Source organism: Taudactylus pleione, unplaced genomic scaffold (genome assembly GCF_031769625.1).
Source record: "Taudactylus pleione unplaced genomic scaffold, aTauple2 ptg000685l, whole genome shotgun sequence".
NCBI classification, from domain to species: domain Eukaryota; kingdom Metazoa; phylum Chordata; class Amphibia; order Anura; family Myobatrachidae; genus Taudactylus; species Taudactylus pleione.
Window position 1 is genome coordinate 5,306,528 of NW_028285087.1, and position 24,996 is coordinate 5,331,523.

The 24,996-nt window shown below is 47.0% G+C and overlaps 1 protein-coding gene across 1 annotated transcript in view; it reads right to left on the minus strand.

The window, feature by feature from the left end:
• Positions 1-24,996, minus strand: part of GNB3 (G protein subunit beta 3) — an 83,660-nt gene that overhangs the window by 1,917 nt on the left and 56,747 nt on the right. The window contains exons 4-8 of the mRNA XM_088456062.1: positions 23,705-23,811; positions 15,987-16,050; positions 12,019-12,181; positions 8,777-8,843; positions 6,799-7,000 (exon numbers count right to left, since the gene is read on the minus strand). Coding sequence (XP_088312188.1) covers positions 6,799-7,000; positions 8,777-8,843; positions 12,019-12,181; positions 15,987-16,050; positions 23,705-23,811 — 603 coding nt within the window. The remainder of the gene's footprint in view (positions 1-6,798; positions 7,001-8,776; positions 8,844-12,018; positions 12,182-15,986; positions 16,051-23,704; positions 23,812-24,996) is intronic.

A 24,996-nucleotide genomic window follows, 5' to 3' on the forward strand; every position in this document is an offset into this window, starting at 1 on the left:
AGCAATTTTTGAGGTTATAATTCTGTGGAGCCACATTGCACAAAAGTGTAAACGTTCTATCAAATTACAACCTCCAATCACAGATCCAGAAATCGCAGCGGGGGTGCGGCTGCATCGTCAAAGAGGGTGCATCTTGTTCTTGTGTCATGTAAAGCTGCCTCCTATGCAACCAGAAACACTTTCCCACCACGTGACAGACACATTAGCGGCCAGGACAAAGCCTTCAAATCAGTATCGGCTTTGCTTATTTTATTTTTTTTGGAGTGGAAATGGCTTTGGCAAGGGGAACATCTGTATAAGGAGAATTATGGTAGACTTACCTTTGTTAACTCTCGTTCCTCGAAGTCAATAGGGTCCACAGGGGAGACAATGGGGATATAGGTGGTAGTTAGGAGGACTGGACACCAACAGTTAAAGCTTTTCTGTCCCAGGATGCTCCGGTCCTTCCCCCCTAACCCCGCCCACAGCCTGAGGCAATTCAGTTTTGTCAACAAGCCCAAGGCAGGAGCAAGATAGGAGAGAAGGAAGACTAGCACACTTAAGAATCACACAATAGAGAAGGAAACCGATGACCAAGAGAAGAAAACAAGAGAATCCAGGTGCATCAGGGCGAGCGTCCTGTGGACCCTACGGACTTCGAAGAAAGAGAGTTAACAAAAGGTAAGTCTACCATAGCTATCCTTTTCTTCTTCAGGGTCCATAGGGCTCCACAGGGGAGACAATGGGGATGTCCCAAAGCAGTTTTTCAAGGGCGGGGACGCTCCTGAGCGGAGAGGAGAATCCAACGTCCAAAGGAAGCATCCTGAGAGGCAAATCTATCATAGGCATAAAACCTAAGAAAGGTGTGGACAGAAGGCCACGTGGCCACCTTGCATAGTAGTTTGGCAGACGTGCCACGGATGGCTGCCCATGAGGGACCCAGAGAGCGAGTAGAATGAGCAAATACTGTATGCGGCACAGGAAGGCCAGCCTGCGTGTAGCATGAGATAGTCATGCGAAGCCATCTGGTCAGAGTCTGTTTATTAGCTGGCCAGCTCTTCTTGTGGAATCCATATAGGACAAAGAGGGAATCCATTTTCCTGATGGAACCAGTACGGTCCACATAGATCCTCAGAGCACGAACCACATCTAAGGAGGCCTCACCTGCCGAGAATTCTGGTGATCGGAAGGCTGGAACTAGTTTCCTCATTAATGTGGAAATGAGAGACCACCTTGGGAAGGAAAGCCAGGGCGAGTTCTAAGAACAGCCTGTCCTGATGAAAGGTCAGAAATGAAGAGCGACAGGAGAGTGTCCCCAAATCTGACACACTACGGGAAGAGGCGATAGCCAGAAGAAAAAGTCTTCGCAGTGAGCCATTTGACATCTACTGAGCCCTGGTGTTCAAACGGAGGCCCCTGAAGTGTACGGAGAACCACTGACAAATCCCACGGAGCCACAGGAGGGACAAAGGGAGGTTTTATACGAAGGACACCCTGAAGGAAGGTGTGAACATCCGGCAGTGGAGAAATTCTGTGCTTGAACCGGATGGACAGAGCAGAGACGTGCACCTTGAGAGGCCAGACGGAGTCAGAGATTCAATCCAGCTTGAAGGAAGGCAAGGATCCGAAAAACCCGGAGGGTCATAGCTTCTGATAGAAAACCACTGGAAGTATGTATGCCACACCCGGTGATAGATCCGGGCGGAGGCCGACTTACATGCTCTGAGCATGGTCTTGAACACAGAGCGAGAAAACCCTTTGGACCTTAGGAGGGATGTCTCATGAGCCACACCTTCAAATGGGCCAGGGCCGGATGTAGACAGGGACCCAGAGACAACAGGGTCCCTGAGCCAGAGTGAGTGCTGGCCAGTCACTGTGCCCCACCCGCGGAGGCTTACGTCCGTGGTGAGGAGTACCCAATCTGGGATCCACAAGGGGCGACCCTTGTTTAGGTTGGATGTCTAACCACCAGGAGAGGGATAGACGAACTTCTGGAGAGAGGGCCACCGTCTGGGATCTGATCAGATGGGGCAGCCCATTCCACCTGGAGAGGATTAGGTGTTGTAGGGACCTGGAGTGGAACTGAGTGAACACCACCATGCCGAAGGCAGATACCATGAACCCCAAGGTCTGCATTGCTGAGTGAATTGACACTCGGCGATTGTGGAGTAACCTGTGCACTTGTTGTTGCAGTGCGGAGATTTTGTCTGCTGTCAGGAAGAAGGGGTCAGGGTAGAGTTTTTCCAGTTGATCAACCAGCTGTGTTTTTGTAGAAAGGCCATGGTTATCTGAAGATGGCGGTGAAGGACCTATGGAGAGTGTGCTAACAGCAAGAGGTTGTCCAAGTATGGGAGTAGTCTTAGCCCCTGACGATGAAGGTGGACCGCCATAACTGCCATGATCTCGATAAAGACCCACGGAGCTGTAAAAAGCTCAAAAGGCAGTGCTAGAAATTGGAATTGTTGCTGTATGACAGCAAACTGTAGATATCGCTGATGAGAGGGTGCTATAGGTACATATAGGTAAGTGTCCTGAATGTCCACAGACACCATAAAGTCCCCAGGTTCCATAGATAGGACAATAGATAAACTTGTTCAGAGACATGAGATTGAGGCTAGGCCGATGAGACCCATTGGGCTACTGAACCAAGAAAAGGGTAGAGTAATAACTGGTCCCTCGCTGTGACAACGGGACCAGAATTATCACTCCCGAGTGCAGCAAGGACTGAATGGTCATCTGGAGGAACAGGGCTTTGCTCGGATCTGATGGAGGGCATGTGTAAAAGAATTGCTGGGGGAGCCATCTCAGAAATGACAGGGTATACCCGTGAAAGACCATTTCTCATACCCATGCGTCTGTGATGGTCTGACGCCATAACTGACTTCATGACGTCTCTCCCATAGTGCGCATGAAGAGAGCCGGAAGCTGGAGTTCAGAAGAGAACTCCAGCCTCCGGCTAACGCGGCGCTGCAGGGAAGGAGTCGGGCGCCCGCTGGTAATAACATCTCAGCGTTCGTCCGGCTTAGAGCCTCCCAGCGGCGCCAGGCTGGAGATCACTGACGCTGGGTGTGCCGCTGCCCCAGGCGCCAGTGACCTTCATTCCTGGGGATAATGGACGGACAGCCAGGCATGCAATGACTCATATGCATGCCCAGCTGTCCGTCCATTACCCCCAGGAGTTTCAGTTTTACCCCAAATGGGGTAATTTACCCCTGTTCCTTGACCACTGGTGTACATGCTGAGGGAAGGAAAGCAGTCTTAGAAGCTGCCAGGGTAGCCACAATCTTGTCCACCTCTGAGCCTATCGGGATCTCCCCAGGGTAAGGCAGTGATTCCAAGGCCATCTTAAGAGTCCGTGTCGGCCTTCCATGAATGAAGCCAAATGATACGGCGGGCTACCACCGAAGGAGCAGATGCCTTGGAAGCTAGGCGACCAGTATCCAAAGCTGCTTCGCCTAAATAGGAGGCTGCATCCCTGATGTGCGAGATGTAGGACAGCTGTTCCCGCGAAGCATCAGAGGGATATTAGTTCTCTAAAGCATCTGCCCAGCTCTCAATGGCTTTGGCCACCCAGGTAGTAGCCATGCCTGGACGAGTAATAGCTCCTGTAAGAGAATACTCAGATTTGAGGCAAGCTTCAATACTTCTATTCGTAGACTCCTTTAAGGAGGATGCTGTAGGGATAGGTAAAGTAGAGCTTTTAACTAGATGTGTCACATGGGAATCCACCGCTGGGGGAACTTTCTATTTACCGCAATCAGCTGCTGGAATAGGATAAAAAGAAACCAAGCGTTTTGGCAGCTGGAACTTTTTACTTGGTGTATTCCATGCCTCGCTCATGAGTTCAGAAAGCTGATCAGAGTGAAGAAATTCCACCAAAACCACTTTCTGTCACTTGAAGGGTGGTTCTATTGCCGTAGGAATGGGCTCTGCATCTTCTATTTGAAGAATTGAGTTGACAGTGCAGGTACATTCAATTTAGACTGAAGCTCCTCCTCCCGCAAGGGGGACTCCGTGATAGAGAGATCTGCATCTTCTGCCTCCCCAGACGATACCTCAGAATCTGAGAACTGCGAGGATAATACAGCATGTTTAGTAGTTTTACTGCAGGGCCGGCCAATACGTCGATCGCAATCTACCGGTAGCTTGCGGAGCTCCTGGCGGTAGATCGCGACCAACTTGCTGCAGGAAATGGGGACGCTGGTCTCTAAAGTGATCAGAGACTAAAGAAGCCTCTGATCACTTTAGAGGCCAGCGTTCCCAGTGATGCAGTGCGCGGGTGACGTCACCCGCATCTATCGCGATGATAAGAGCCTGAGCACCTGGATCTACTACTTAGATCCAGTCAGCGGCCGGCAGTGTCTACGCGGAAGCACTGAGCAGCATGAAGAGAGGTAAGTACTGCTCAGTGGAGGGGGCACGAGTACTATGGGCATTACTGGGGGCACAGCATTAGGGGCATTACTGGGGGCACTGTATAAAGGGCATTACTGGGGGCAATGTATAAGGGGCACTACATAAGGAGCACCAATACAGGGGGCATTGCATAAAGGGCTCTAATAAAGGGGCATTGTATAATGGGCACAACTACAGGGGGGAACTGCTAAAAGGGGCATTGCATAATGGGCACTACTACAGGAGGCATTGAATAAGGGGCACTACTACAGGAGGCATTGAATAAGGGGCACTACTACAGTGGGCTTTGCCTAAGGGTCACTACTATAGTGGTCTTTGTATAAGGGGCACTACTATGTGGTGTAATGTGAATAAGATTGTGCTGCTGTGTGGAGTAATTTGAATTGGGGATACTATGTGTGATTTCGGCAGGACGGACGTCCCTTGCTGTGAGGTAACGCCCCCTTTTTGCATACCACGCCTCCTTTTTCGGGCTTGGTAGATCACAAACGATTTTTAGTTTTAAAAGTAGATCACATAGTCCAAAAGTCTGGCCACCCCTGTTTTACTGGGTAAGGGCATCTCACTTTGCAACATTTGTTGAAAAGCTGTAGAAGTAGCCGCTAGACTCTGCACGGAGGTAGAGAACATGTCTACCCATGGAGGAGGCATAGGAGTTACTGGCATCGGTGGGTGTACCTGTTGTGGTAATCCCATAGGGGGAGCTACCGCAGGGACTGCTAGGCGGTCTGCAATCCCAGGGTTATAAAAGGGAAAGGTATAAGCTGATAGTAGAGAAAAAACAAACAGCAGCGCTAGCACAAGTCACATACAATGCAGAGTATAAAATATAACTGCAATGGGCACACGATTCAACTACACAGAACGCAGTGGCTGATAGGAAATAGCGCTGTATAACCTAGCTCCTAGGAGAGGTATACAGGGAGACTGGACCCAGCGTTCCCGGAGACCTGAGGCAGCTTTGAAGAAAATGGCTGCCGTGAGTCACTGAGGGGGCGGATGATGAAGGAGGAGCAGCTCAGGGGCAGAATAGCGCCCTGAACTGGGGGATGGGCCGCAGGGAGAGGGTTGTCCTCCCCTATGCTGACATCAACCACCCGGGTCCCTGGACTCTGTTTATACCCTGCGCCAATATAATTTTATGCCCTGGTGGTCTAGTGGAGTCCTGGACGAACTAGTGTCCACATCGGCACCTCCGATCTGTCTCCCGTGATGGAGGTTAAGACTGTGCATAGACGCGGATTCCCGTGAGCGGGAACTCCCCTTACCTGTCCCCCTGTGTCCCGGCTGCAGTCTGGTGTCATCCCGTGGAGCCACGCTAGCCAGGTGCCCCGCCATAATTAGTATCAAGCCTGGGGCTGGAGTTGCTGCGCTGTGGAGGGGTGATGGAGCAGCAACAGCGCTGTGGAGGGGTGATGGAGCAGCAACACTGGTGTCCAGAGGATTGCCTAGCGCTGCCTGCTCTTCAGTAAAATCAAATAAAAGAAAATATAAAATAAAGCTTGGTCAACGGTGATCCAGCTCCTGCCGAACACTAACGTCAAACTGAATTGCCTCAGGCTGTGGGCGGGGTATAGGGAGGGGGGGGGGGGGTAGAAGGACCTGAGCTTCCTGGGACAGAAAAGCTTTAACTGTTGGTGTCCAGTCCTCCTAACCACCACCTATAACCCCATTGTCTCCCCTGTGGAGCCCTATGGACCCTGAAGAAGAAAAATACATATACTATGTAGACAAAAGTGGTTGGACACCCCCATGCAAGCAAAATCGTCCCATGTAAATCATTGCACACAAGTTCCAAATGGCCACTAAGGTGGCGGTTTCAACAAACACACATGGTAGGGAGACCCATGCACTTGCACCACTACGGAAACAACAAATGTTTTTATCAGGATGACAATGCCAACTGTCATGTTTCCACGGCGACGCTGGACTGGTATACTGTAAATTTGGTAACCCGGCTGGTCAGCTCAGAGTCCAGATCTTAACCCCACTGAGAACCTCCGAGACGAATTGGAGTATCTGCTGCGTTCTAGGCCAACTCGACCTTCTTCAGTATCACAGTTGGTCACTGTACTTAGGGCGGAATGGCAGAACATACCGTCCGCTGCTGTCCAGGAACTTGTGGCTGCGTTCTAGGCCAACTCGCCCTTCTTCAGTATCACAGTTGGTCACTGTACATAGGGCGGAATGGCAGAACATACCGTCTGCTTCTGTCCAGGAACTTGTGGACAGTTTACCAAGAAGGGCGTCTGTAGTAATCACTGCACGTGGGGACCTACATAGTACTGACGTCAATAACATCTTATTGATCTATTTACTGTCAGCGTCCAATCAGTTTTGTCTACATAGTGTACAATCAACGACAGCCCCGGACCGGCCATTTATCCCTCTACCTATACTCACGCATATGGCATTGATGTCCGACTCGTGCCCAGTGAACGTCTGTCTACATTCGCCTTCCCGGACATCCCACAGCTTGGCGGTTGCGTCACACGCCCCAGAGACGAAGAGGTTGAAGTCGGGGGACACGGCCAAGCTCATACAGTCTCCTGTGTGACCCACAAACACTGTCTTCTGCTGACCAGTTTCAATGTCCCACAGAGCACTGGGAAGAAATGGGGAGTTGATAAAGGTTCATGTGTCTAAGCTTTGTTATTATAAATGTGCATCATTTTTCCGTTACCTGGACCAGAGTATCGCTGTCGGGGAATTTCATACCACTGCCACATTGTCACTCTATGGCTATATCTCAGCCAGTAATCTGAATGGTGAAAGCCGCGCAAACTATGTTCTACATGGATGTGAACGGTTTCTCCCAGTTGCCTTATGTGGGACCTAGATTGGTTTCCCTGTGAGTTTCCTTCGGCAAGACACCTAGGATAGACCTATTCAGCCGCTGTTTAGCAACCACCATCCAATAATGTTAGCCCTTACATAAACAGGTCACAGTAATGGAGCACTTTATAGGTTATAGTTCGGGCTTCTGTGCATGGTAGTTTTTATTTCAGCCTCTTTTTTTTTTAACAACTGACTGTAGGAGACAGATAATCACAGCGATCAAAGGGCCTCATTTAGACCCACTCGCAAGCGGCTGTCCGCTCGCAAGTGGGTCGATGGTGTGCACTGCGCATGCGCACGATGGAGGGAGCTCCGTCGTGCGCATGCGCCAGACGCGACGAGCGAAGGACTTTCCTTCGCTCGTTGTGTCTGATCAAAGGGGGCGTGCTGTCGATGTTGATTGACAGCACGCCCCCTTTGGTGGGCGTGCCAGGGTGCCAAGGGAACGCCTACCGTCAGAAGCCGGCCCCACTGACATCACTAGTGATGTCAGTGGGAGTGATTTTGGCTCTGATAGAGCCAAAATCACTCCAGGGCTTGTGGTCGAAAACCCCGACCACAGGCTTTGGGTCGCACTGGCGATGGTCAAGACCATCGCGACCATCATCCTGCACGCTCGTATGTGCTGTGGGTGGTGACCCACAGCTATACGAGCGTCCAGGAGGACGCTCCATTTTTATGGAGGACGGCCCTCATTCAGAGCGAGCGCTCTGCTCAGAGCGTCCAGCTCTGAATGAGGGCCAAAGGTCCATGTTAAATAAAGTGAACCTTAGGGTGTGAGTGACCGTGCATTCCTACACCGTTACATGTAAAGCTGCAGCAGCTTAACTGACTGAAATTTCAGCTTTTTGTCCTGCATTAGATCCCATTATGACACTACCCTAAACATGTGAGAAAGGTCTCCAGACGTCTAACACTTTGGGGAGATCATTTTATACAATGTATTTCACTTTGTCACATCGCACATTGTATCACTGGTTCTTTTATACTCCACTTGTGAAAACCGTCATGTGGCCGCGCCCTAAAAGTGGGTTTTCCGTGTTATTTAAAAAAAAGTTTACTTAACCCCTTCCTTTCCAAAGAAATGTACTCAATTAAAAACATTAGTTCTACTGTGTAATATCTCCTCTGATACGGAGCGAGGCGGCAGCAGCAGCGCGGAAGGTTCCCGGCCGATGTCTCAGCTACGTGTGGATTTTGGAACTGTGCTAAATGCAGCTAATGGAGGCATTTCCAGGGGAAGGTCCGCCAACAAAACACTATTAACGGGAAAGGTGGGAATTTAATAAACGTATAAAATAAAGCGAATCTAATACTTGGGGACATCTTGCAATAGCGCGATGGGCTGAGCGAACAGACTTCTGCACTTGTCGCATCACAACAATAACGGGAAAAGAGCTAAAAAAAAAATAGGTGACATTTTAACCACGAAACATATACATATTATATATATAAATAATAATGATTTTTTTTTTTTTTTTTAAATAAGATGTTGCTCCTTATTTTGTTCACCAAAGCGAATAAAGGTCCTGGTTCTCCTTACCAAGTGGTGTCTCCTGAGCTGGTCACAATCTGGTTGTCATCCAAGAATCTACAGCAGGAGAGATAACCTGCGGATTGCAGAGGACATATAATGAATGAGCGCTCTGTATTATGCACAATGCTCACGTTGATAGCGTGGGTGTATGACAGGTTACTACGCTGCACTCTTCTGAAGATATACATATACAAAATGGGAGTCTACAAGAAGTATGACAGCTGTAAAAGACAAGGGAAGTAGGAGGGGCGTGGTGTAGGCAGCTTTTTGTCAGCTCTCCCGCGAATATCCTGATATTCATCCTGTTTGTTTGGCAGTTCCTCCGTTGGTGTACCTATACTAGTGGGGCATCCCCTCCTGCTTCCCTGGAGTGCTGCGGTGGGCTGTGGGTGCGGTCCCTCTCTGCTGTTTCCCCTGTATCTCCGTGGCTGGGTTCTCTGCCCTATCCTGCCTGGTGTCCCCGCCGGCTCCTGCGGTTGATTACTTACCTGCAAGTCTCCGGTGCCCTGGGAGTGACTCCTGCTGGCTGTCTCCGCTTTGGCTCCTGTCCGTGAGCTCCAGTGTCTGGGTGCGCTGTGTGCTAGCCGCCGCCATCTTGACGCTGGGCTCCTTGCCGGGTCTCCCTGCTGTTCTGCTGCTCCTGTGCTTCCTCTCTGGCTGTTTCATCTGCTCCGGCTCCTGGACCTCTTTGACCCCTGCTGTATACTACCTGCAGTACCTCTTCATACTGGGCTGGCTTAGACGTCCTCCTTCACCTTCTGGCTGCCAATTAGTGTGGATCTGTACCTGCTGGTGACAGTGCCTGTGCCTGCATTTCTCTGGGGATCAGAGTCTGCAATTCTCTATGCTGAGAGCTTACAGCAAGTAGTAGCCATTTTGGAAAGAAGATTCTGTGTTCTGCATCCTGGACATTTCATCATCCTTGCAGTCTGCTAAATTTCTACTGAGGAACCCTACACTGCTACACTGTTTCCTGTTTCAGCAGTCATCTGATTTTCACTCCTGTTTGCTCCTGGTGGATTGGTGGCTCCTGTGGTCCGTTCCATGTAGGACACCTGCTTAAAGTGAATTTATAGCTCTCCGTGGCTGTACAGTATTGGAAAAATGGATAACTCACTGCAACAAATCCTTCAGGCTATTACTGCCTCGACTCAGCGGCTTCTCAATAAGTTTGATGATATTAACGCGGAAATCCTTTCTCCCTGTGGTATCTCATGGAAGTATTGTGATGGAGTGGTGCAGGGCATATATTCACTTCCTGAGTCTGTGGCCCTCACGGTTTCTGCAACTGACTTATCTGGATTCATACTTTCCAATGGATGTGATCGTTCCCAAGTTTATACACTATTTCATTCCTGGGTGTTTCAATATAGTTGTGGTCCTTCAAAAGACTCGTTCTCAAATCCTGTTAGGGTACTGACATGACAAAATCCGCAGTCTCTGCACACCTATGTACTCTCCTGCTAATCCTCAAGTGAGCTCAGACGGGAATGTCTCTTTAATTCCATCCTTTCAAGGGGCTGAGGCCTGGCCAGATTAGTGTGTTGAAGCCTATCATCATGCCTAGCCAATTGAGATGCTTTCTCTGCCCCTTTCTCTTATCACTTTGACTCTGTATATTTTTTATTTTTCTGTTTTCTTTTATTTTCTGTGCTCTATATGTTTGTAATTTGCAAAATATGCTGTAAGGGAGGAACTTCATTTCCGTATAATGCGGGAGAGCTGAGCCTAGCCTAGCTTAGGGCCATTCGTTTATTGCCCTGGTCATCTATGTGGTCTTTAAAATCCTTTATTTGGGTTGGAAGGGTTTTGGTAGTGTTTAGTGTAGCTTAGGGGGTTAGGGAGGGTATTTTTCTATAAAGGGGTCCAAGTATGCCAGGGTTGGGGTTAGGCCATACAGGGTGGGGGGTTCGGGGGTGGTTTGATTTATTTTATTTTTTCATTTATTTTATGTATTCTATGATTTTTATATTAAGTTTGGTAATGTCAGGATATCTGTACTATTTGTTATCATATTTGCATACTGTATTTCTTATATCTCCGGATCTACAGGCCTGAATGGCGCCTTCAGGTCGTTTTTGCTTTATATTTTGTGTTGAGAAGTACTCAACTTATCCTGTTATGTATGTACTATATTCTATTCATATGTACTCTGATATTTCACATTTGCCTCAATTCAATTATTCTGTACTTTATTTTAATTTTTTTTTATTTATTTTACTTTTGTTGATGGGTGTAAGTATCAAAAATGTCAATGAAAAAACTCAATTTAAAAAAAAAAAATAAAGACAAGGGAATTAGGTCCTGGCCTGTGCAATACATGTAATTACGCCTGTGTGTGTCTAAATGAGACAAAGGTTATTCGTTCTGGTCTGTTTGGCCTACTCTAGTGTTATTTATTCAGATTATATAGGGTGTCATTTACAATGCGCACCATGGATGAGCCATCATGGAAAAATTCCCTCTAGCTGGGTACACATTAGCCAATATGTAGACGATATGTCGTCTGAACCGGAGTATCGGGCCGACACATCGTCCAGTGTGTACACGCTACTAACGACCAAGCGCGGTCCTGTTTGGTCATCAGTCACATCGTCAGATCGGCCCTACATGTAGCTCAATCTGACAGTCAGGCTGATGACCCCATGCAGCAGGATGCAGCTGGTGCCGACGTATGGGGCGGTTGGACACCGGATCGTGTAAGGTGTACCGCCCGCCCGATGTGTCGACTCCTCGGCGGTGCAGTCGTCCGCGTGTCGCTGTATACACACATTGTTAAGTGTGTACCCAGTTTTAGGTGGCACTGTGCACATTGGCAGAAATATAAATACCAGTACAAATCAAAGTCCATAGGATCGCCACACAAGATGGCGGCATTCACTGAGGCATGAGAGCATAGCGGACAAGTATGGCGTCAATGCACCAGTATGGTGGAGTCGTTCAAAAATGAGATTTTGATAACTAGTCTTCACCGTCTTTTCTACTTTGTAATTGATCCCTACTACCCCCAGGGTCATAATGTAATGTAAAGGTGTTTACAGGGTACGGCAACCAATACCATTCTACTTCACCGTTTCTTATGCATCATCCAACCATGAGTTATAGTAAGAAAATATTAGGAACATAAAATAAAATCTGATTCTATAGAAAATTTCAATAATGATTGCACATTCCCCCAGACTGGTAATTTCCAGCCACATCCACACGCATGTAACATTGCTGTCCGTAGTCAGCGGAAGGAAACTGACCTGTGTGGGCTGCAAGCTCCCGGCTTACTCTGACGTTACCCTCGCGCGTCTTCAGGTTGTATATAGAGCACATGTTGTCCAGTCCACCGCATGCAACAAAGTTACCGGATGGTGCATAGGAGCAGGTCATCACCCAGGAGGACCGTAAGGGGATAGCGTGGACCTAGGGAAACGATGAAGCCATATGCTTAGTGCGGTATCGATAAATGGTATGAAATGTATGGGTAGAGTCAGGGTGGAGGGGGGTTTACGGTTCACTATGCTACTAAATTGGGTGTACATGGAATTAGATGAAGCAGTATGACTGTAGATGGAATTAGATGAAGCAGTATGACTGTAGATGGAATTAGATGAAGCAGTATGACTGTAGATGGAATTAGATGAAGCAGTATGACTGTAGATGGAATTAGATGAAGCAGTATGACTGTAGATGGAATTAGATGAGGGAGTGTGAGGTGAGCATAGATGGAGCCAGATGAGGGAGTGTGAGGTGAGCGTAGATGGAGCCAGATGAGGGAGTGTGAGGTGAGCGTAGATGGAGCCAGATGAGGGAGTGTGAGGTGAGCGTAGATGGAGCCAGATGAGGGAGTGTGAGCGTAGATTGAGCCAGATGAAGGAGTGTGAGCGTAGATGGAGCCAGATGAGGGAGTGTGAGTGTAGATGGAGCCAGATGAGGGAGTGTGAGTGTAGATGGAGCCAGATGAGGGAGTGTGAGTGTAGATGGAGCCAGATGAGGGAGTGTGAGCGTAGATGGAGCCAGATGAAGTTCTGAGTAATTGAGTGAATGCAGCGCTATTTTTCTTTAGTTGCATTTTTTTGGTTGGTACAATCAAGCACCATCGTAGCCTCACACACAGTTGCACAAGCCCTGGCCTTACTAACAACCACGCACGCAGGCCCAGTGTCAGTACAGGTGGGAGATAGTAGGAGCAGTGTCAGTACAGGTGGGAGATAGTAGGAGCAGTGTCAGTACAGGTGGGAGATAGAAGGAGCAGTGTCAGTACAGGTGGGAGATAGTAGGAGCAGTGTCAGTACAGGTAGGAGATAGAAGGAGTAGTAGTGTCAGTACATGTAGGAGATAGTAGGAGCAGTAGTGTCAGTACAGGTGGCAGATAGTAGGAGCAGTGTCAGTACAGGTGGGAGATAGAAGGAGTAGTAGTGTCAGTACATGTAGGAGATAGAAGGAGCAGTGTAAGTACAGGTGGGAGATAGTAGGAGCAGTGTAAGTACAGGTGGGAGATAGTAGGAGTGGTGTCAGTACAGGTGGGAGATAGTAGGAGCGGTGTCAGTACAGGTGGGAGATAGAAGGAGCAGTGTCAGTACAGGTAGGAGATAGAAGGAGTAGTAGTGTCAGTACATGTAGGAGATAGAAGGAGTAGTAGTGTCAGTACATGTAGGAGATAGTAGGAGCAGTGTCAGTACAGGTGGGAGATAGTAGGAGCAGTGTCAGTACAGGTGGGAGATAGAAGGAGCAGTAGTGTCAGTACAGGTGGGAGATAGAAGGAGCAGTGTCAGTACAGGTGGGAGATAGTAGGAGCAGTGTCAGTACAGGTGGGAGATAGAAGGAGCAGTGTCAGTACAGGTGGGAGATAGAAGGAGCAGTGTCAGTACAGGTGGGAGATAGTAGGAGCAGTGTCAGTACAGGTGGGAGATAGAAGGAGCAGTGTCAGTACAGGTGGGAGATAGTAGGAGCAGTGTCAGTACAGGTGGGAGATAGAAGGAGCAGTGTCAGTACAGGTGGGAGATAGAAGGAGCAGTGTCAGTACAGGTGGGAGATAGTAGGAGCAGTGTCAGTACAGGTAGGAGATAGAAGGAGCAGTGTCAGTACAGGTAGGAGATAGAAGGAGTAGTAGTGTCAGTACATGTAGGAGATAGTAGGAGCAGTAGTGTCAGTACAGGTGGCAGATAGTAGGAGCAGTGTCAGTACAGGTAGGAGATAGAAGAAGCAGTGTCAGTACAGGTAGGAGATAGAAGGAGCAGTAGTGTCAGTACATGTAGGAGATAGTAGGAGCAGTAGTGTCAGTACAGGTGGGAGATAGAAGGAGCAGGGTCAGTACAGGTGGGAGATAGTAGGAGCAGTGTCAGTACAGGTGGGAGATAGTAGGAGCAGTGTCAGTACAGGTAGGAGATAGAAGGAGCAGGGTCAGTACAGGTGGGAGATAGTAGGAGCAGTGTCAGTACAGGTGGGAGATAGAAGGAGCAGTGTCAGTACAGGTAGGAGATAGAAGGAGTAGTAGTGTCAGTACATGTAGGAGATAGAAGGAGTAGTAGTGTCAGTACATGTAGGAGATAGTAGGAGCAGTGTCAGTACAGGTGGGAGATAGAAGGAGCAGTGTCAGTACAGGTGGGAGATAGAAGGAGCAGTGTCAGTACAGGTGGGAGATAGTAGGAGCAGTGTCAGTACAGGTAGGAGATAGAAGGAGCAGTGTCAGTACAGGTAGGAGATAGAAGGAGTAGTAGTGTCAGTACATGTAGGAGATAGTAGGAGCAGTAGTGTCAGTACAGGTGGCAGATAGTAGGAGCAGTGTCAGTACAGGTGGGAGATAGTAGGAGCAGTGTCAGTACAGGTAGGAGATAGAAGGAGCAGTGTCAGTACAGGTAGGAGATAGAAGGAGTAGTAGTGTCAGTACATGTAGGAGATAGTAGGAGCAGTAGTGTCAGTACAGGTGGGAGATAGAAGGAGCAGGGTCAGTACAGGTGGGAGATAGTAGGAGCAGTGTCAGTACAGGTGGGAGATAGTAGGAGCAGTGTCAGTACAGGTGGGAGATAGAAGGAGCAGGGTCAGTACAGGTGGGAGATAGAAGGAGCAGGGTCAGTACAGGTGGGAGATAGTAGGAGCAGGGTCAGTACAGGTGGGAGATAGAAGGAGCAGTGTCAGTACAGGTGGGAGATAGTAGGAGCAGTGTCAGTACAGGTGGGAGATAGAAGGAACAGTGTCAGTACAGGTGGGAGATAGTAGGAGCAGTGTCAGTACAGGTAGGAGATAGGAGTAGTAGTGTCAGTACATGTAGGAGATAGTAGGAGCAGTAGTGTCAGTACAGGTGGGAGATAGTAGGAGTAGTGTAAGTACAGGTGGGAGATAGTAGGAGCAGTGTCAGTACAGGTGGGAGATAGTAGGAGTAGTAGTGCAAGTACAGGTGGGAGATAGTAGGAGCAGGGTCAGTACAGGTGGGAGATAGTAGGAGCAGTGACAGTACATGTAGGAGATAGAAGGAGCAGTGTCAGTACAGGTGGGAGATAGAAGGAGCAGTGTCAGTACAGGTGGGAGATAGTAGGAGTGGTGTCAGTACAGGTGGGAGATAGTAGGAGCAGTGTCAGTACAGGTAGGAGATAGTAGGAGCAGTGTCAGTACAGGTAGGAGATAGTAGGAGCAGTGTCAGTACATGTAGGAGATAGAAGGAGCAGTGTCAGTACATGTAGGAGATAGAAGGAGCAGTGTAAGTACAGGTGGGAGATAGTAGGAGTGGTGTCAGTACAGGTGGGAGATAGTAGGAGCAGTGTCAGTACAGGTAGGAGATAGAAGGAGTAGTAGTGTCAGTACATGTAGGAGATAGAAGGAGTAGTAGTGTCAGTACATGTAGGAGATAGTAGGAGCAGTGTCAGTACAGGTAGGAGATAGAAGGAGCAGTGTCAGTACAGGTGGGAGATAGTAGGAGTGGTGTCAGTACAGGTGGGAGATAGTAGGAGTGGTGTCAGTACAGGTGGGAGATAGTAGGAGCAGTGTCAGTACAGGTGGGAGATAGAAGGAGCAGTGTCAGTACAGGTAGGAGATAGAAGGAGCAGTGTCAGTACAGGTGGGAGTTAGAAGGAGCAGTGTCAGTACAGGTGGGAGATAGTAGGAGCAGTGTCAGTACAGGTGGGAGATAGTAGGAGTGGTGTCTGTACAGGTGGAGACAGACGAATGAGGAGTGTGGTTGGAGTGTGTCTGTGTAGACAGAATGAAGAGAGCAGGCTGCGTGTGCACTCACCTTGTTTGTTGTATATGTGTCCCACACAATCAGTTTTCCATCTTGAGAGGCGCTGACCAGGAGTCTGTGGGAGATAAAAGTCACATGGCAACATTATGTGCGGGAACTGCATCCCCAATATGTGTAATCCCACTGTATACAGTATATATGAGCCTCATCCCACCGCTATAGAAGCCCCGGTCAGAAAAGAGAACCTTCCACCTCATCTGAGACACCAACCCTGATCTGCATGAACCCCACTCACCGTCCTTACATGTGAGGCCACCATCCCTTAATTATTGTAACTCCCCCCTTACCTGTGAGACCCCAATACCTTATCTATAGTAACTCCACCTTACCTGTGAGAACCCCATCCCTTATCTATAGTAACTCCACCTTACCTGTGAGACCCCCATCCCTTATCTATAATAAGTCCCCCTTACCTGTGAGACCCCATTACCTTATCTATAATAACTCCCCCTTACCTGTGAGACCCCCATCCCTTATCTATAGTAACTCCCCCTTACCTGTTAGACCCCATTACCTTATCTATAACTCCCCCTTACCTGTGAGACCCCCATCCCTTACCTATAGTAACTCCCCCTTTCCTGTGAGACCCCAATACCTTATCTATAGTAACTCCCCCTTTCCTGTGAGACCCCAATACCTTATCTATAGTAACTCCCCCTTACCTGTGAGACCCCCATCCCTTACCTATAGTAACTCATCATTTCCTGTGAGACCCCCATCATCCATTACTTATAGTAACTCCCCCTTACCTGTGAGACCCCCATCCCTTATCTATAGTAACTCCCCACTTACGTGTGAGGCCCCCATCCCATATCTATAGAAACTTTCTGTAGGGAACCTCAGCCAGCTGTATGTAAACACCAATTTCAACTCATTTTCTCAACATTATTTCTCCAAATTAAATCTCATTATCATATCGTAGACATCAAAGACTAGTGCAACCCCTGGCCAGAATTACAGGGATAATTAAAGAAATTGTTCTAGCTTCAATCCCTGGAATATGATTGGTTTCATGTATTACAGGCATTATCTATGCTGTTGTACAGGATACAGCTATAGCTGAACACTAGAATGCCTGCTGTGTTGTAATTCCAGCTGGTGCAGGCAGAGGGCGATGTAACACTGAATTACTGCTTCTTGGAAAATGAAATGCGAGGAACATTAGTGAATACGGCTCCATGGTAACTGTGCAGAGAATGCAGCGTTGCCAATAGAAACCAATTAAACATCTGCTTTTTCTGACCTGTATTATAAGAAGGACATTTCTGACTGGTTGTTGTGGGCAACACAGATTCTTCTACAGAGTTACCTGTGGAACACATGTTGCAGACCCTCCAACATGACCCATTCCATTAGGTACAAAACACTCTGCTCCTGGACTTCCCAGTTATCTTATGATTGCAGTCACCTGTGCTGAAACACCTGTATAAAGAATTAAAATGACAATGTACAAACAGAGAAGTGATAAAAGTATTCTATGTGAATTCACATAGAATACTTTTATAACTTCTCTATTTGTTTGTACATTATTTATGTCATTTTAATTCTTTATCATTTCATTAACACTTAGTGAAGTATAGAGAAAAGATGTGTAAAGTTAAATCAATATCACCTTTTTCCCTTTTTCGTGTGATGCCCTGGGGATGGCACTTGGCTGGAATTTTTTTGTGGTGCCTTGCTTCTCGGACGTGAGACCCTTAATGTTAGGGACGCCAGTATAGAGGAGCCTTGACAATTGGCCTGGCGCTTATTCATATATTTGCAAATGTGTGTAACTAATACCTCTAAATCTCTATTATCATGTAGGATTTAAGTATTGTTTTTGCTGCAGTGTGCTGGGGTGCAAATCCCTTTTTTTCTGTGTTCAGTGTAAACCCCACCCTTTACAAGCACCTGGGTTATGCAGTGGCAGGTGGGGAGTTTGACTAGGGCGGTACACCTGTCAAACCGTAACGCAGGTGTCCTAAGGCGAGCTCAGGAAGGACAGAAACCTCCCGTGGAGCAGAAGGGCAAGCACCTGTGTTATGATCTGAGCATCTACCATTTTTTTGCAAGTTTGGAGAGGCATGAAGGCAGTCAGCATTAGGAGGAGGTGCTGATGCCTATAGTGCCATGTGGAGGTTTTTTGGGGTACCTCCAAGGTAAGTTAGCTCTCAGCTTATATATGTACTGTTATCATGCAGTACATCAATTGTAATTATATGACCCAGATTGGGTGCTACCATTATGTAGCAATAATTATTCTGGGGTGAGCGTTTGGGAGTGGGGCCCCCGGGGGGGTTCTGACTGGGCCTGTCTCATGGAATCACCACTTAATTCACATAGAATACTTTTATCACTTCTCTATTTGTTTGTACATTATTTATGTCATTTTAACAAGTATTCCAAGTCCCAAACTCTGAAAACAAATTTTGTGGACTTTAGTTGGTGCGTTTTATCCCCATAACCATTGTTTGCCGAGAGCCACTTTCCTCTGATGTGGTAATTTACTGCTCAGTACGCCAAGCTAGATGTTACACACCACTGAATGAATACATATTACAAGGCAACACATATTCCATTGGGCTAGGCACAAAATGTCGGTGCTCGGGATCACAGTGGTTAGAATCCCGACAGGGTTAAGATAGTGACACTGTTCGGTAAGTATCCAAACCCAAACCATCCCCCTCCTCCCAGTTACCTAAACCTAACCCTCCCTCTAGTGCCTAACCCTAATCCTCCCCCTAACCCCACTACTTACCGTTGGGATGCTGCCACAGAGATTCTGACTGGTGTCGGGATTCCGGAGCCGGCATTTTAAGCACCGGCATCCCAACAGCTGGGATTTTGACTACATCCCATTCCATCATAGTACAATTCTATTACACTCTATACAGACATAGGACATTACACCCCCAACATGACCTGACCACTGTACATGACCATAATACACATCTATTACACTCTATACAGACATAGGACACTACACCCCCAACATGACCTGACCACTATACATGATCATAATACACATCTATTACACTGTATACAGACATAGGACACTACACCCCCAACATGACCTGACCACTGTACATGATCATAATACACATCTATTACACTGTATACAGACATAGGACATTACACCCCCAATATGGCCTGACCACTGTACATGACCATAATACACTTCTATTACACTGTATACAGACATAGGACACTACACCCCCAATATGACCTGACCACTGTACATGATCATAATACACATCTATTACACTGTATACAGACATAGGACACTACACCCCCAACATGACCTGACCACTGTACATGATCATAATACACATCTATTACACTGCATAGAGACATAGGACACTACACCCCCAACATGACCTGACCACTGTACATGATCATAATACACATCTATTACACTGTATACAGACATAGGACACTACACCCCCAACATGACCTGACCACTGTACATGATCATAATACACATCTATTACACTGTATACAGACATAGGACACTACACCCCCAACATGACCTGACCACTGTACATGACCATAATACACATCTATTACACTGTATACAGACATAGGACACTACACCCCCAACATGACCGGACCACTGTACATGACCATAATACACATCTATTACACTCTATACAGACATAGGACACTACACCCCCAACATGACCTGACCACTATACATGATCATAATACACATCTATTACACTGTATACAGACATAGGACACTACACCCCCAACATGACCTGACCACTGTACATGATCATAATACACATCTATTACACTGTATACAGACATAGGACATTACACCCCCAATATGGCCTGACCACTGTACATGACCATAATACACTTCTATTACACTGTATACAGACATAGGACACTACACCCCCAATATGACCTGACCACTGTACATGATCATAATACACATCTATTACACTGTATACAGACATAGGACACTACACCCCCAACATGACCTGACCACTGTACATGATCATAATACACATCTATTACACTGCATAGAGACATAGGACACTACACCCCCAACATGACCTGACCACTGTACATGATCATAATACACATCTATTACACTGTATACAGACATAGGACACTACACCCCCAACATGACCTGACCACTGTACATGATCATAATACACATCTATTACACGCTATACAGACATAGGACACTACACCCCCAACATGACCTGACCACTGTACATGAGCATAATACACATCTATTACACTGTATACAGACATAGGGCACTACACCCCCAACATGACCTATCCACTGTACATGATCATAATACACATCTATTACACTGTATACAGACATAGGACACTACACCCCCAACATGACCTATCCACTGTACATGATCATAATACACATCTATTACACTGTATACAGACATAGGACACTACACCCCCAACATGACCGGACCACTGTACATGACCATAATACACATCTATTACACTGTATACAGACATAGGACACTACACCCCCAACATGACCTGACCACTGTACATGACCATAATACACATCTATTACACTGTATACAGACATAGGACACTACACCCCCAACATGACCGGACCACTGTACATGACCATAATACACATCTATTACACTCTATACAGACATAGGACACTACACCCCCAACATGACCTGACCACTATACATGATCATAATACACATCTATTACACTGTATACAGACATAGGACACTACACCCCCAACATGACCTGACCACTGTACATGATCATAATACACATCTATTACACTGTATACAGACATAGGACATTACACCCCCAATATGGCCTGACCACTGTACATGACCATAATACACTTCTATTACACTGTATACAGACATAGGACACTACACCCCCAACATGTCCTGACCACTGTACATGATCATAATACACATCTATTACACTGTATACAGACATAGGACACTACACCCCCAACATGACCTGACCACTGTACATGATCATAATACACATCTATTACACTGCATAGAGACATAGGACACTACACCCCCAACATGACCTGACCACTGTACATGATCATAATACACATCTATTACACTGTATACAGACATAGGACACTACACCCCCAACATGACCTGACCACTGTACATGATCATAATACACATCTATTACACGCTATACAGACATAGGACACTACACCCCCAACATGACCTGACCACTGTACATGAGCATAATACACATCTATTACACTGTATACAGACATAGGGCACTACACCCCCAACATGACCTATCCACTGTACATGATCATAATACACATCTATTACACTGTATACAGACATAGGACACTACACCCCCAACATGACCTATCCACTGTACATGATCATAATACACATCTATTACACTGTATACAGACATAGGACACTACACCCCCAACATGACCGGACCACTGTACATGACCATAATACACATCTATTACACTGTATACAGACATAGGACACTACACCCCCAACATGACCTGACCACTGTACATGACCATAATACACATCTATTACACTGTATACAGACATAGGACACTACACCCCCAACATGACCGGACCACTGTACATGACCATAATACACATCTATTACACTGTATACAGACATAGGACACTACACCCCCAACATGACCTGACCACTGTACATGACCATAATACACATCTATTACATTGTATACAGACATAGGACACTACACCCCCAACATGACCTGACCAGTGTACATGATCATAATACACATCTATTACACTGTATACAGACATAGGACACTACACCCCCAACATGGCCTGACCACTGTACATGATCATAATACACATCTATTACACGCTATACAGACATAGGACACTACACCCCCAACATGGCCTGACCACTGTACATGATCATAATACACATCTATTACACTGTATACAGACATAGGACACTACACCCCCAACATGTCCTGACCGCTGTACATGATCATAATACACATCTATTACACTGTATACAGACATAGGACACTACTCTCCCAACATGACCTGACCACTGTACATGACCATAATACACATCTATTACACTGTATACAGACATAGGACACTACACCCCCAACATGACCTGATCGCTGTACATGACCATAATACACATCTATTACACTGTATACAGACATAGGGCACTACACCCCCAACATGACCTATCCACTGTACATGATCATAATACACTTCTATTCCACTGTATACAGACATAGGACACTACACCCCCAACATGACCTGACCACTGTACATGATCATAATACACATCTATTACACTGTATACAGACATAGGACACTACACCCCCAACATGACCTGACCACTGTACATGAGCATAATACACATCTATTACACTGTATACAGACATAGGGCACTACACCCCCAACATGACCTATCCACTGTACATGATCATAATACACATCTATTACACTGTATACAGACATAGGACACTACACCCCCAACATGACCTATCCACTGTACATGATCATAATACACATCTATTACACTGTATACAGACATAGGACACTACACCCCCAACATGACCGGACCACTGTACATGACCATAATACACATCTATTACACTGTATACAGACATAGGACACTACACCCCCAACATGACCTGACCACTGTACATGACCATAATACACATCTATTACACTGTATACAGACATAGGACACTACACCCCCAACATGACCTATCCACTGTACATGATCATAATACACATCTATTACACTGTATACAGACATAGGACACTACACCCCCAACATGACCTGACCACTGTACATGACCATAATACACATCTATTACACTGTATACAGACATAGGACACTACACCCCCAACATGACCTGACCACTGTACATGATCATAATACACATCTATTACACCCTATACAGACATAGGACACTACACCCCCAACATGACCTGACCACTGTACATGACCATAATACACATCTATTACACTGTATACAGACATAGGACACTACACCCCCAACATGACCTATCCACTGTACATGATCATAATACACATCTATTACACTGTATACAGACATAGGACACTACACCCCCAACATGACCTATCCACTGTACATGATCATAATACACATCTATTACACTGTATACAGACATAGGACACTACACCCCCAACATGACCTGACCACTGTACATGACCATAATACACATCTATTACACTGTATACAGACATAGGACACTACACCCCCAACATGACCTGACCACTGTACATGATCATAATACACATCTATTACACCCTATACAGACATAGGACACTACATCCCCAACATGACCTGACCACTGGATATGATGTGCCCAGGGCCACTAAGAGCTCTGACATGCCTGGGTACTGGGAGGCGGCGTGGCCAAATCCATGAGACGTGGCCACACCCCGCAAAATAAAATAAAAATTAAGTAACCACTATGTACGGCGCTGTGTTCAGCATAGGGGGCGTCTCCAAAGAAAGGGGGCGAACAATGCGATTCCCCTCACCTGTAAAACGTCTCTTCTTTGTCCACTACTGCTGGCTATGCCCAATGTGCTGCTGCACTAATACACACGCAACCAGTGGTAGTGAGCAGGACAGTTTGGGCGGTCGCTGACCCGGGCTCTGTTAAGTAGTACCCCCACACACACCTGTCGGTGCCCCTGGATCTGCCTAATACAGAAACCCTACATGGCTACGGTACCTTGAGTCAGTTGACCAGTGCATTGCATAGATTTTAGCCAAGTGACCACGCAACGTTCGTCTTGTGCGCAACTGTATTCGCCCAACCACCTCCATTCCACCGGTTATCTGTAGAGAAAAAAAATGTTTCTTGCTATTATAAGTTTTAATATATAAAAAATTAAGAAACACATACACAGGCCCAGATTTGTAGGCAGGGCACATAATTATTTTCATACAGTATTTCCTAGGCCGTAATTAAGTAAAGCCGCGCTGGAGCGCAAAGCGTGAGTCCGCCACGGAGAGCAAATGAGCGGTGCATTGATCAGGTCTGATTCACCTACTGCACCTGATAGGAGACCTGTAACCATGTGATCACACGGCCTGTGCGAGATAAATACAAACCGGACTCACTGACCACACACTGACCTCAGCAGCAGTAAGAGCACTGGGCCTGATTCAGAGCCGGACGCTCTGACAGAGCACTCGCTCTGAATCAGGGCCGGCCGACCATCCACAGCTATAGCGAGCGGCCAGGAAGATGGTCGCGATGGTCAAGACCATCGGGCTTGCGACGAGACCCTTGTGGTAGGGTCTCGTTGCCGCAAGCCCTAGAGTGCTTTCGGCTCTACCAGAACCGAAAGCACTCCCACTGACATCACTTGTGATGTCAGTGGGGCCGGCCCCAGACGGTAGGCGTTCCCATGGGAACGCCTCCATCTGGCCAGCCATGCCCCCAGCCCGCCCACCAAAGGAGGCGTGCTGTCACTCAACATCGACAGCACGCCCCCTTTGGTACGAGACCCGGAGCGACGGCTTGCCCGTCGCTATCCGGGTCTCGCGCATGCGCACGACGGAGCAGGCTCCGTTGTGCGCAAGGGCACTGGGCCACTATTGACCCGCTTGCGAGCGCTCAGCGCTCGCAAGCGGGTCTGAATCGGGCCCACTATCCACTATAGTCTCCTTCACACAAGTGCACTAGGCTTTGTATTTATATGACAATGAGAGCCACAGGGGAGAAACCACAGATCCACATTAAGCACTAGTTACAAGGTTTATTAAACACATTAGGAATTTGGATGTCATTAAAATTGTAAAAAAAAAGTGAATAATGATAAGATTACTATTTAAAATTATAGATATGAGAAATATCATATTATAGATAGCGTGTAGTACATGAATCATTTATTACAAACATTAGTACTTTGTTTTATACAGATATGACTTTTGGGTACAAAACGCTGGGGCGACTGCACCATAGAATTGGCCCCGTGGGGCATTGGACTAAACTAACTGCGACTCCAGGTCTGCACT